Source organism: Sinohyriopsis cumingii, chromosome 12 (assembly GCF_028554795.1).
Source record: "Sinohyriopsis cumingii isolate HCF-2022 chromosome 12, ASM2855479v2, whole genome shotgun sequence".
In the NCBI taxonomy this organism is placed as follows: domain Eukaryota; kingdom Metazoa; phylum Mollusca; class Bivalvia; order Unionida; family Unionidae; genus Sinohyriopsis; species Sinohyriopsis cumingii.
In genome coordinates this window covers 54,313,802-54,329,275 of record NC_142972.1, presented here as the reverse complement: position 1 = coordinate 54,329,275, position 15,474 = coordinate 54,313,802, and the positions used below count along the sequence as shown (strand labels likewise).

At 34.7% G+C, this 15,474-nt stretch overlaps 1 protein-coding gene across 1 annotated transcript in view; it reads left to right on the top strand.

Moving 5' to 3' along the window:
- LOC149786471 (hexokinase-2-like) overlaps nt 1-15,474 on the top strand; it is a 65,716-nt gene that overhangs the window by 20,574 nt on the left and 29,668 nt on the right. The window contains exons 4-8 of the mRNA XM_089976925.1: nt 717-795; nt 4,787-4,926; nt 7,579-7,684; nt 13,567-13,655; nt 15,305-15,417. Of these exons, the coding sequence (XP_089833051.1) occupies nt 717-795; nt 4,787-4,926; nt 7,579-7,684; nt 13,567-13,655; nt 15,305-15,417 (527 nt within the window). The remainder of the gene's footprint in view (nt 1-716; nt 796-4,786; nt 4,927-7,578; nt 7,685-13,566; nt 13,656-15,304; nt 15,418-15,474) is intronic.

Genomic DNA, 15,474 nt, shown 5'->3' with positions numbered 1-15,474 from the left:
TGCATTTTACAAAGTGACTGGAACATGTTAACTGTGCTGTGAAAGTTTCCATTTTGCATGGAAAAAGTTTATGCTTACGAATGCTACCAACAGCGGCTTAAAACGCAAACTAACTTTTACCAACTTGGGACGTACTGAAAAGTAAATGTGCTTCATCATTCATTACGTGATTATGTTATGTTTTTCCACTGAATTCAGACCAATATGACCTGTGACAAAATTATTGAATATTTTAAATCTGTTGTGTGCATATTTTAGATGGAATCACTTGTATTATGGAATAATTGTTCATGTATATGTTGAGATTTGCGGGTGAGTACACGGTGTTGATACTCTGTTCATGATATACTTTAGACATGTATATATAAACAGTATTCACATATCTGTACCAATTCTTGGTTCTCTAAATAAAGTGAACTATTATATATGCCTTCTCTGTTTTCACTACAGGTGTATTTATCATTTAATATGCATCGATTTAAAATGGTAACTGTTCAGACGAAGCGCATATTTTACCGCCCTTTTTTTATTTATTATTTATTACCTCCTCCCCCAGCAATTTTTTGGGGTACATGCATCATTTTCTTCAGCTAACTGACCTGGTTTCTTATAACACAGTTCGGCCTATAACACGGTCGGGTTCTATGGCTCCCAACTACCGTGTTACACTGTATGTGATATGTAACATTAAATTTTAATTTGCTGTTTGCTTTCAGATTTTTGAACATATTGCTGTTAGTCTGCAGTCTTTTCTGCAAGAGGAAAAGCTTCCAAAGAATGAGAAGGTTTTATTAGGTAAGCATTTCTTGGCAGTGATTTTATTAGGTAATGTTAATTAGGCAGTGGTGTGTAGGCTTTTTAAAATTAATATCAAGTTTTAAAAAAAACATAATTTTTCTCAAGTCCATGTAAGTAGTAAGGTAAGACACAGGTAACTTTCAAAATAACATTATTAGCTGTTCGTTCACTTTGGCAAGAGAGTTTATGGTATTTCCTGTATTCATCCTGCATTGTGCATGAGTAAACAATTCTTGCAGTTGTTTACTTTATTTATAATTATTGCATTTGTGCATATTTTTAATCCAGTTTCAGTCAGACATGGGATATGGGTTTGTATCATCAAATTCTCAGATAAGTCCAATTATGCGTGAGATCCATGACACAAATGAGGTGAACATGGATCAGATTGTCAGCTGACTTGAGATATATGCTTATTATATCTCTGATAGGTTTCATAATGAGTGAGATCCATGCATACTAAATAGATGATCTTGCATCAGATTAGCTGAGCTTATTAAAGCCATATTTCTTTTCTGATTTTGATTAAAATTAAAGTATGGTCTTTTGTATTGAAAATTAATGAAAGAAATCCATGCATATTAATGAAGTAATCTTGCATCTGTTTGGCTGACCTTTCTATCTCTATGGAGGTCAAAGTAAAACTTGACGTATTAAAGCAAGGGATGTAACCCATGATCAAGTATATTGAAAAATTGCAGGTTATGAAGAGAGTTCTCCCCACCTAAAATGTTTTCACACTTTAAAAATTAATTTAATGATATAGGATTCATAAAGTTCATGTGTGTGTGTGTGTGTGTGTGCATGTGTATGCCGTGCCTGGAAACTACATAGGTAATGTTTGTGCATTTCTGATGCAAAATTAAAATATCTGCATCTTCTATAGTAAGTAAGCTGGACTACTGTATTTGGGATTTGAGAAAAACAACTTCATTTGGGTGTTGCCCAGTAGAACCACGTGTTGACCATATGTCTGCAAAAACACCAATAAAAACTTTTCCCAACAAAACTTACAAACTACTAACAATTTTAAATAGCATTGGTATATTAAAATGCCTGGAATTTGTTCTTTTTATGTTATCTTCCAATATGTTTTATGTTATCTTCCAATATGTTTTATGTTATCTTCAAATATGTTTTATGTTATCACACATTATTTTTGAAAACATTTTGATTTTCCTCAGACTGTGTTTATGCAGGATAACCAGTTTCATTTCATATCCTTTATTACATACTCAGCTTTAAATAACTCTTGTTGACACAGTGGAGGATGATTTCATAACAATAAATCTTTAAGGAATAAAAGACGAAGGTTGTGAGGTGCAGTCAGTTTGAATAAGAATATGTACCCCATAGCAACATTATGCTAGTTACTGGTGGTCTTGATAGTGTTGCATCTTGCTGAACTAGCTTTTTGCCAATAATCATCATGCTCTGATTGCTTTGTTCTTTTATTCCCACTTTTACCTGCCATCTTTACCATCCACCATCTGTTAAGCATAATTTGTTTTTGCAGAGAGAGAATGTGTTTCACATCACATTTCTTCTAATAGAGATGTGAATTGTCCTGACTTGTCTGTAAGAATAACAAAATAGGGATAAAAATGACCAGCTTACATTAAATGTATTAGATGATGTAGTGACAAAGTGGATGCTTTCAATCATCAAGTGGGAAAGAAAAATCCTTGTCATGGATGTAACAATTGATACAAATTTTTTAATTACTGTCAAAAATATTTACCCACCAACACCACCAGAGAGCAGGACAAGGATGTAAACAATTTAATGTCACCTAATTGTTAATGATTATTCATTTGGAGATGTCTAATTTATAATTGATATCAAACTTAGTGTACTGCTACATCTCCATCTAATTAATGATTACATTTTTCATGTACTGATCCTTACATTTAATATAGTAGGTATGACCGGCTCTTTGACGTCTCCATTATCACATAATCACAGCATCAGTTGCCTATTTGTAATGATATTGTTGAACAAAGATCCATCTACTGTCTTTTGTTATTTGCTGAATACAAAATGTCAAATTTGTACACTTTTTTTGTGGAACTATCTCCATTCATATAGAAATAATTTGCTCCATATCTGGTATTTCAGAATTAAGTAATAGGAGCAGTTTGTATTAATTATGAAATTTTGGAAAACTTTGAGATATACCATGATATTTTTGTGACAAAATTCAGTACAATATCCTGGTTTATGAAAGGAAAATTGTCAAATATCCCATTATTACTTCTGGTGGGAAGTGCCAAATGTATTCGGAGAATGCAAAATGCCCCCAAAATTTTTATACATAATGTTTTTTGTTTACTGCCAATAGATAGTGAAATAAATATATACATGTAAATGCTACCTTCAGCTGATTTATTGCACATGCAGAAAATATACTGGATTGCACTTTTTCATCCTTCTGTTCATCCTATAGTATCTGAGATATTTCTGTGTGATAAAATTTCTGTCCTGTCCATTTTGATACATTTCATCCAAACCTATCACAATTCCTACAGAGTTAATGGACTCTGAGGTCAAAATAATATATTATGAGGGTGCAAATAAAATTCAATTATGGAAAAAGTAATATTTTGAACTTTGTCATGTCACAAGTGATATCTTGATTACAAGGTCCTAAATTTGTCATTTCACATGTGGTGTTTCCATTGTAGGGTCCTAAATTTGTCAATTTACACGTGATGTTTCCATTGTAGGGTCCTAAATTTGTCATTTCACAAGTGATGTTTTCATTGCAGGGTCCTAAATTTGTCATTTTATTAGTGACATTTCCATTGTAGGGTCCTAAATTTGTCATTTCACAAGTGACATCTCAATTCTGGGTCTTAAATTTGCCATTTCACAAGTGATGTCTTGATTGTAGGTCCTAAATTTTTCATTTCACAAGTGATGTCTTGATTGTAGGTCCTAAATTTTTCATTTCACAAGTGATGTCTCAATTGTAGGGTCCTAAATTTTTCATTTCAGAAGTGATGTCTCAATTGTAGGATCCTAAATTTGTCATTTCACAAGAGATGTCTTGATTACAAGGTCCTAAATTTGTCATTTCACATGTGGTGTTTCCATTGTAGGGTCCTAAATTCTTCATTTCACAAGTGGTGTCTTGATTGTAGGGTCCTAAATTTGTCATTTCACAAGTGATGTCTCAGTTGTAGGATCCTAATTGTGTGTAATTAGGTCCTTCATGTTAAGTTTTCAATGCAATCAGTTCCTTGAGGTTTTCGATGCATTACCTTGGAACTCAGCTCTTTAAGGTTTCCAGTGCATTGCTTTGGAACTCAGCAACTTCAAGTTTTCATTGCATTGCCTTGGCAATCAGTTCCTTGAGGTTTTCAATGCATTGCCTTGGAACTCAGCTCTTTAAGGTTTCCAGTGCATTGCTTTGGAACTCAGCTTGTTTGTTGCAGAGGTAATGTTGCTATGTATGATGCACTATGAGGGCACTAAGTGAATTTTTTAAAGAAAAAATAAGTAATTTTTATTAAGTGACCATTCCACTGTAGGTCCTTTAGTATTGTGAACTGACTCTAGTATTCTTTATACAGTTATTAGTAGACTTAGTGAAGATGACCCATTTTGTATTTCATTAACAAAATTTTGAAAACTTTTATTGTTTTCAGTGCTTTTACAAATTTACTTTAATTCTCATTTAATCATTATGGCTTCACAGTCTATGCTACCATTAAAATTTTGTTAATAATAGAAGCATTTGTTTTTTTTATCAGTGTAAATGTTCTTAGAAATGGATATACATAAATGTATATAAAATTTATGACCAATTGGCACATTTCTTGTTGACAATCCTTTGGCCATGGTATGGGAATAGGAGAACACTTTATTTGGAACAAACCATCACAGTTCTCAAATTTATCCTTGATTTCAAGTATCTTGAATTGTTTTTGGATAGCATTTTTAAAGAGTAAAAATATTTTATATAAAATTTATTTTTTATTTACAGGATTCACCTTTTCTTTCCCATCTGTCCAGAAAAGTTTAAAGGAAAGTACTATCCAGACATGGACAAAAAGTATTAAGTGCACCGATGGACCTGGTCTGGACTCAGTGAAACTCCTGGAAGAAGCAATAGAGAAAAAGGGGGTTTGTATTCTACTGCAGGGTTTTTATGCCTTGACTGTAGTTATAGTAGGGCCATCTGGATTTGCTCATATCCATTTGTCCACCTGCACATCTATTCATCCTGGCCTTACAGGCATTCATCTTGGCTTTGCATGCATTAATCCTGGCCTTACAGGCATTCATCCTATCCTTGCAGGCATTCATCCTTGCCTAGAAGGCATTTATCCTGGCCTTGCAGGCATTTGTCCTGGCCTAGAAGGCATTTATCCTGGGTTTGCAGACATTCATCCTGGCCTTGCAGTGATTCATCCTGACCATGCAGGCATTCATCCTGGTTTAGAAGGCATTTATCCTGGCCTTCCAGGCATTCATCCTTGCCTTGCAAGCATGTATCCTGGCCTTGCAGGGTTTCATCATGACCTTGCAGGCATTTATCTTGGCCATGCAGGCATTTATCCTGGCCATGCAGGCATTCATCTTGGCCTTACATGCATTCATCCTGGCCTAGAAGGCTCAATAGTACAGAAGCTTCTAACCAAAATACAGTGTTTTTCATTGTTTTGACTTTGACTCCATTTTGATGAAACCATGAGAGTATAATTATAAAACAAAACCACTTGACTTCGGTCAGTGAAAACAACCTGATCTAAGCCAGTGAAAACCACTTGATCTAGGTCAGTTAAAGCCATTTGAACTTAATGTTTTTTTTGTGACAGCCATGTGATGATACTAACTGCTTGTCAGTGTGCAACAGAATTATACATATTTGAAATAAACATAAAAAATAACATTAAAATTAAACATTTATTGAATGTTTGAATAATTTATTTCAGTCTAATCCTGTTTATTGACTAATGATGAGAATAACAGCTCTTGTTATAGAGGTTTTTTTAAAAACTAAAACTAATTACCTTGTGGCCCTCTGTTATTTATACATTTAAAGGAATACTCATCATTCTTATTGTTGTGTTCAGTTTTTATTTGGGTGGATTTATTTATTCAGATTATTAGTCACTGGAAATACAAAGTGCTCATCAATAATATTCTTGGACTTGAACATTAATTTAGAATTATTATGTATTCAAAGAAGAACATTTTGGATTATATTATTGTGATACATCAAGAGATAATCACCACATCACCCCATTCTCAGGCCACTAGCACATTAGCATGTTGGAGACTAAGGCACATCAACACATTCAGTATTGAAACTTATTTGGAATACCACTGGAATTCAGTTGGAACTTCATACATTTGGATTTGTGATAAATTTTTAGGACTATTTGAGATTTAATTCACAATGCTGTAAATTCTTTCTAAATTTTCACTTTTGCATTCCAGGGAAATAAATTGTTTGTTATATTTTACAAAACTTGTTGCTTTTTGCTCTTTTCTGTTACTTAGTTTTATTACCATATAGCCGTAACAGTATATAATTTATAGACAGAGTAGTTTTAGTACAAAATATAATTCCAATGCTATCATTTGTTCATTCAGCCATCATTGATCTATCCCATAATTTCAGTGTGCTTAAGGCAACTTGAAAGCACTTTGAGCAAAATGTTAAGATGAAATGCTGATTGCGTTGGACATTACTCATAAAAGCATAAACAGTGACATTTCTTGATCAAAGCATACTGGAGATGTGTGGCACATAACAACATTATGCTAGTTACTGGTGGTCTTGATAGTGTTGCATCTTGCTGAACTAGCTTTTTGCCAATAATCATCATGCTCTGATTGCTTTGTTCTTTTATTCCCACTTTTACCTGCCATCTTTACCATCCACCATCTGTTAAGCATAATTTGTTTTTGACCTAGGAGACTCCTAACCAGGTGCACTTGATAGCAACTTTTATCCCCCAACCTAGCTTTTTGCTTGGCTTTGATTTGACTGCTCTGTTAAGGGGATTCCCAGCCAGGTGCACTTGATTAGCAACTGTTATCCCCCATGGCAATGAATGGTGTGATCAGAAGGGGATTCTCAGCCGGGTGCACTTGATTAGTAACTATTATTCCACATTGCAATGTCTGGTTTGTGATCAGAAGTTTCTTCCCAATTGTCTGTTTAAGAAATTATAGTTACTGCCGAACATTATTGATCATTGTTGACTGAATAAACTCGTTAATATAGCAGTTAATTAAAGCCAAATAAATGGGACACATTTCACTGCATATGTGAACATATTGTACAAGCAGTGTCTAATTGGTCTGTAACTTTATGTGGGACTAAAAGTGCACACTATGGTCATCATGTGGTAGTGTATCTGCATGCATATTTCTTCTAAGTGATCCATTTATGGATTTTGTTTTTATTGAAGCCCAAAAATGTACAATAATGACAAGAGCAACAAACTAGATTCTTATAGTAATGTGCATGTATACCAAACATAATTTGCTAATACTACAGTAGAACCATGATCTTTCGCTACTCTCGATTACCCACCATTTCCCTGCTTGTTTGTATAGAGGTAAGATATCGAGGCAGCAAATCAAATGTTTGTTTCTTTTTTTTTATACTTATTTGAAATATGTTGACCTTCACCTTAATAAGGTTAACACAAGTACATGTATAGTTTATCAGTTTTGAAACTTTGGTTACAGCAAACTGTAGATACTCTGTGCTAATTTATTAGTTTGTACTAATGACTTGTTTTGCCATCCATACTTCAGGGTTTACCAGTGCCTGTTGATGTAGTGGCCAGAATAAGTGATACAACAGGAACTCTGCTGGCAGGGAACTATCTGGACAAGAATTGCAGAATTGGACTAATATTGGGTATTTCAGTTTTGCCATAATGGCATTTTTATCTTGCATACAAACCATAGGGATGACATGGGTATAACCTGTCCAACAGTGTTGATTTTACATTGTCTTAGGCATCACTGTCAAGTTTTTACATTGCATTAGGCATCACTGTCAAGTTTTTACATTGTCTTAGGCATCACTGTCAAGTTTTTACATTGTCTTAGGCATCACTGTCAAGTTTTTACATTGCATTAGGCATCACTGTCAAGTTTTTACATTGTCTTAGGCATCACTGTCAAGTTTTTACATTGTCTTAGGAATCACTGTCAAGTTTTTACATTGTCTTAGGCATCACTGTCAAGTTTTTACATTGTCTTAGGCATCACTGTCAAGTTTTTACATTGTCTTAGGCATCACTGTCAAGTTTTTACATTGTCTTAGGCATGACTGTCAAGTTTTTACATTGTCATAGGCATCACTGTCAAGTTTTTACATTGTCTTAGGCATCACTGTCAAGTTTTTGCATTTACCTCAGTTTCGTTAATACTTTTGAATTTACACATACAAAATCTGATGGTTGTATTCATCAGGGAGGGTACTGCTTATCGTAGGTGAAAAGAGGTTACAGTGACCCACATTTATGCTACAATGATTATGTTAAGATTTTGCATTTAGCTCATTTTTTATACACTATTGCATGTCCAGTCATGAAACTTGATGGGTGCATTTGTCTTAAGGGATACTTATCACCCTGCGAAGAGCTGTTTGCAGTGGCCTGTTTTTCTGGGTCTAGTTTCTTCACCTGGTTTGTAGATTCTGCCATTGTGGAATAGCAAGGACCTAGCATTCTTTGGATTTATTTTATTTTACACATGTCTACCTACACATGGGTTGGCCCTATTAGTCATCTCTACATCACTGAGAGAACTTCACTGAATAAGCTTAGCACACTTACAACCCAACTTTTTGATTGGCTTTGATTTGACTGGTTTGTTAAACCTGGTGACCTGGCTGCTGCTGACTGGCTTCAGAAACTTTACCCTTTAGTTAATTTGATTGTATTTCCACTGTGTTTCCACAGGCAGACCATTTCATTTCATATCAGTAAGTGCTTTTGTAGAGTTATCTTTCATATTTAGGAACATAATAAAAATATTATAATCAGCATTGTGCTGCTTCGGTGGACTAGTGGTTAGAGCAACTGCCTCAGATGCGGGAGGTTAAGGGTTCGATCCCCGGTCAAGTCATAGCAAAGACTTAAAACATGATAATAACAGCTGCCTCGCTTGGCACTCAGATTAAGAGGTTAGTGTTAGGACTGGTTGGTCTGGTGTCAGGATAATGTGACTGGGTGGGACATTGTGCCACATGTCAGCGGCATGATGCCCCAGTGCTTGACATCACTATAAACTGCCACACTGCAGACATCATAGCGATATGATTGAAATATTGTTAAAAGTTATGTTAAAAATCCAAATCACACACACACATATAATCAGCGTTATTGAGACTCATAAGTATTGCAGTTTTGTAATAGATATATTCACAGTGAGCTTTGAATCAATTTAAAAGTGAAATATAGTTAGAGATTAGAATATTATGTAAAGCCATTGTAATTATAAATGCTTAAGAAAGGAATATTTAATGTGGTATGACTTTCTGAATAGTATGCATATGAAAATCTTTAAAATAGTGATAATGGTATGCAATGCAGTTTGTCCATATATTTCATATAAGAGTTTCACAATGGATACCTCTGTAAGACATTAATAATGCAGACTATTAAATGCCTCAGTAGTTATTATGTGGTGTGATTAAGGGATGTAACTTTGGAAATTGTAGTAATTGATAAACTGTGGATTAAAGTACCTTTGGATGCCTCTACCCCACTCTCATGGAAATGCCTTTGGATGCCTCTACCCGATTTGCATGGAAGCGAATATTGACACCTCTGCACCATTCTCATGGAAGCATGTTTGGATGCCCACTGTAAACATTAGCCATTTTGAGCTGGTTTTCATAGGGCCACCTTAGGGAAAACCCCACTATTAGATACTTCATTCATTGATGTGAATGACTGTTATGTCAGATCATGTGGTCCATGTCTAAGCTCTAGTCATAATCTGCTATTTAAAGTAACTGGGTCAGATTTTCCACTCTCCAAAATGGAGGCTGCAGATTTTGTTCAATAATTTCTGGAGTTTGAACAGTTAGAATCACGACTATTAAAGCTACAATAAGATAAGTAAAGGCTCTGATGCTGATATAGGCATCAATGAGTTCTTATAATTTATCAAATTCAGGTGATGTAGATGTAGACAAAATATGAATGGGTAAATTTCAAATATGAGAAATGGCAGCTATAGTTGGTCACATGGCTTCACTAAAGCACATAAAATATTCTTCCATGAAAAATAATTATACAACTATAACGATCAGATTTACTCCATAATCTTTCAGTAGGTAATAGATGTGTACTGAAAATGTAAAATGGTTAAAATTGATGTTGAACATAACATTTACTACACTACTGTAACAGTTTACTGGCAGTCCTATGTGTATGGAGTCAGTAGGTAACAGGTGTTCATCTTATAGTGCATGGCGCTGTGTAACTTTGGTATATGCAAATCAACTGCCTACAAAGCAGTATGCTCAGTGAGGTAAAGGGAATCCACATGAATATCAGAACAGGTAGATGAATATATCTTTTTCACAATATTTACAGTGTGACACTATGTACACTGGAACCTCGATATCACAGGATAATTGGGGTCCAAAAAATTGGATCATGTTAATAGTGGGGTCGTGTTAATGCGGGGTTTTACAAGTATTTTACTTTTTTCAGAGAACAACTCATTGGCACATGTACGTGTTTTCGTGTCTAATGTATATGATGAATAGGGTGTCAACACCATTTACTATCTTGCCGTCGTGGCATGCAGTTCATCCATAATGCATGTAATTCCATTGAAAAATTGCACACAGATTTACAATATTCAGTAATTTTGTCCCAGGTCATTGTGTCTTAATTCAGTGTCTAATATGTAGCATGAATAGAGTATTAACACCGTTTACTTGCCATCTGATATCATACCATCGGGGCTTGCAACTAATCCATAATACATGTAATTCCATTGCAAAAATTGCATGCATATTTAAACTATTCAGTAATTTTGTTACATATCATCATGTGTCTGAATTCAATGGGAAAAATTAACAGCAAAATTAGGTTAAGAAAGACGAAGCATGTGTACCTTTCATTACGTTCCAGGGTCTATGAATGGTGTCTGTACAAATTTCATACGGCTAAAATTTTCTCATGCGTTTCCGTGTACATTTATCCATTGTAAATTTCCAATAATGAATGCTTGTACGCCTATTCGTTTGAACAACTACAGCAAGATTGATTAACAATCAACACATACTTTCAGTGTGCATATAACTTTTACTTCAGAGTCTCTGAATATCAAAAGAAACATGTGAAAACTACTATACTGATCATTGTGCAAAGTGCAGAGAACGACTTGCATTTGTGAACTTGCATTTCCATAACGGTAAAATATTTTTATAAAAAATAGGAAATTAATAATGAGTTCATAAGCAAACACCATACACATGTAAATCCCGAGAACTAAGTGCAGTAGGCGTGCAATGGTCATGAGTCACTTTTATAAAAAATTTTAAGGAGAACACATGTGCAATTTCATACCTTTTCAATTTCCAGCTAATAAAGCGGGCATTAATTACTGGTTAACTGATTGCATCTAATAACACATCCAAGCCCAGCAAATATGTTGGGCAGCTTTCATTTTTTATGTATATTAAATTGATCAACCACTGCATTGTCTGCTGCTTGGTTGTGTATGCATTTAAAGAAGAAACACATGTTGGCTATTGTTTGAGCAACGATTGTATACAGAATTAATTGAAGACAATCACAAAGACAACATTCTGGCTTTACTCATGGATCAGTAATAAGTAACATTTCCGATAATGTTTATTTTGGCACAAAACTTTAACTGGTGAAATTGTTAAATTTCATAAGCTATGCCATGATCATATTATGTTCAAATTCATACACAGACTCTTCCCCAAAATGATAATAGACATTTTACACACTATTTCTCGTACTTAACAAAAGCAGTTTTTCCTGGTACGAGAAAAATACATGTACATGTATTTCAAATTTCAGGAACCACACCACAATTATATTATATTCAAATTCATTTGTGATCTCTTCCCCAAAATGATAATAAATTTTGTATACACTATTTCACATACTTTTAAAAAAAATATTTTTTCTTGTGTGAAGGGCTATACAAAATTTTATGGAACCATGCCACAACTGCGTTATATCCGAATTACGTTATCGTGGGGCACATTATGGTGGGGTCACACTGTGTAATACATGCAAAATGAAACTAAACAAATTTATAATTTCTGATTTGTAAGCCTGATCAGACTGATTTAGTCAGAGATGGAAACACATTTCATTACTGTGATAAACTAGCCATGCTGGTAACTAGAGATACTGTTTGCTGTTATAGGTAACTCTCAACAGGTTTACAATTTGTTGGATAGCCAGTGTGCATATTTGGTGTCTAATCCTTTAGAAAAAATATTGGCAAAATGTAAGAATGAGTTTCCATCAATATTTTAAAACGATTCCACTTTAAATTTGAGAGAGAATGCTGTTATATTTATTTCATGACTTCTTTTGCCTTTTTCATACCATGGAATGACCCAATTTTCTTGCAGTGTTATTTGCAAATGGCTTACACTTGGGATAAGGCTGGTTGGTTGTTATGGGTTTAACACCATTTTTCAGCACATGGTAGACTATACATGACAGCCATTATATTTGGTGGATGAATAAACTGTGAAAATACTGGGAAGAACCACTGACCCACAGTAAAATTACTACCAAGCTTTCTCACATACCCATGTTGGGCAAGCCTAGATTTGAACTCATCTAGACAGAGGTGAGATGTTAGTGATCTGTCAAGGTGTGTGCCCTAAACCACTCAACTACAAGAGGCCCCCCATGGGGTGAAAAGAACCCTATTGATTTCAGAGTCAAAAGCTCAGAGTTCAAGGTAACTTTCTAGAAAGCACAAAGGTTTCTACAGAATATATTCTTCATCATCTTCAGTCAGTATTTAGCCAGTAGGGTAAGTTATCCAGGTGTCTAACCATTAGGATAAGTTATCCAGGTGTCTAACCATTAATGTAAGTTATCCAGGTGTCTAATCATTAGGGTAAGTTATCCAGGTGTCTATCCATTAAAGGTAATTTATCCAGGTGTATAACCATTAATGTAAGTTATCCAGGTGTCTAATCATTAGGGTAAGTTATCCAGGTGTCTATCCATTAAAGGTAATTTATCCAGGTGTATAACCATTAATGTAAGTTATCCAGGTGTCTAATCATTAGGGTAAGTTATCCAGGTGTCTCTCCATTAAAGGTAATTTATCCAGGTGTGTAACCATTAATGTAAGTTATCCAGGTGTCTGAACAGTAGGGTAAGTTATCCAGGTGTCTAACCATTAGGCTTGCTGACCAGGTATTTAATCATTAAGGTAAGTTATCCATGTGTCTAACCATCTGGGTACATTATCCAAGTGTCTAACCTTTAGGACATACTATCAGTGTCTAACCATTATGGCAGCAGACATCATTTTAGACAAGCTTAGCACAACTTGTGTCATTACATAATAAATTAACACATTTCTCAATAGATGAGATTAGCTTGTGATCAGTTGGGTTTTCAAATGAGCAACACTTGACTGACACTTGGTGGCGGATACTGGAGTTTTGCGATTCATAGATTGTCCATACCAAATTCATTTTGATCATAATGATTTCATATATCCTAGGTTTAAAAAACTATTGCTTCATTTTGCTTCCTGCAGGCACTGGGTCCAATGCAGCTTTTGTGGAGCACGTCAGTAACATAGAGAAGTGGGATTCTTGTTACAAGGATAATGAGGACTCTTCTCTGGTAAGCCTCCATAAATTGGGATTCCTGGATGTAACAAGCTTAAGTAACAGGATAATATAGTAGTTAGCTTCAGAGAATAAGGGTAAAGTATATACTTCTCTTGGCATTGTCGTCAGTGTCCATTTCCTGTCTTGATAAAAGGTTTTGGGCAACAGCCAAATAACTCATTTTTTTAATGGTTAATTTTCAGTAGGAAAATGTTCATTATTAGTTCTTGTTTTCTCCAGGCCATTTTGGGATGGTGCTGAAACATGCCATTCTTATTCCACTAAAATGTTCATTATTAGTTCTTGTTTTCTCCAGGCCATTTTGGGATGGTGCTGAAACATGCCATTCTTATTCCACTAAAATGTTCATTATTAGTTCTTGTTTTCTCCAGGCCATTTTGGGATGGTGCTGAAACATGCCATTCTTATTCCACTAAAATGTTCATTATTAGTTCTTGTTTTCTCCAGGCCATTTTGGGATGGTGCTGAAACATGCCATTCTTATTCCACTAAAATGTTCATTATTAGTTCTTGTTTTCTCCAGGCCATTTTGGGATGGTGCTGAAACATGCCATTCTTATTCCACTAATTTTACCTATTTTCCAACAGCTTGCCCATTGTTAAGATTTACTGGTCATAGACTAGAAGAGCTTATGGGATGACTGTTGTCCATTTTTTGTTTTTTGGCCATCATATATCCATCAGTTAGCACAAGTCTGTTATCACTACCCCATTTGATCTACTTCTAAGATTGTCATGACACTATACCTGCATTTATCGTGGTTGGTAATTCTTTTTTGGATAGTTGGTTCTTAGTCTGTGCCATCAAGTGACATTTGTCTTTTAACCTGTGATACCACTGCTACAGTTTATCTGTTTATAAGAAAACATAGCTTAATTTCTGAACAATGGAGTGTCCATATTATGATACACAATATATTCATTTAACTCCAAAGAGGGGCATAACTCTTGATAAACAGTGATGGCAGAACAACATGAGTACATTGACTTTGTGCCTGAATTGTCCACTAAGCTAAAGGCATCCCATCAAAAGCTTTGGGACTAATTACACATGCAAGATTTATGATATATATGTTTTCAAGATGGTGCATGAGAGTAGTTAAACATATGAATGTATAGTGTACTTGCATGATACACACATGTATAGGATGGGCAGACAAGCCTTATGTAATATGCTGCTTCCATAGCAGAGGTATATGAATTCAGGTTTTTGAGACAACTTTCCAGTAATCATTAATGCCCTGCCAAGATGGCAATATCTGAATCATTGCCCTTGCTAGATCTCGATATATTTCTATGCCACAATACACTTAATGCATCTGATCAGAGTAAAGTATATTTTCTTCCAGAAACTTCTGATGCGGAGTTTAAAATAAATACAATCTTTAAACATTATAACAGTGAGCTGTTGTCAGACAAGATTTTTACATAAGCAGCTATAAAATATTAGCAAATTTTAAGATGTCATATATTTGCTTTTGGGTAAAACATATTTGTCATATTTTCATTGGTTTTATTATCAGTAAGACAGTAATAACTATGGAATCTTTGTTCGTTACAGTTTGAAGTAAGTGCCATTCTTTTAGATTTTGAGATTTATTTTTCATTTCTTTTTTTACTTTAAATGCTATCTTCTGTTAGGTTGTCATCAACTGTGAGTTTGGTGCCCTAGGAGACAATGGATGTATGGATTTCATCAAGACAGAGTTTGATAGAGAGTTGGATCAGCATTCAAATCATGTGGGATCTTACACGTAGGTTATGTAATTAACCTTTTCATTTTGTTTTGAAATCAAGGCTAAGCCAGTACA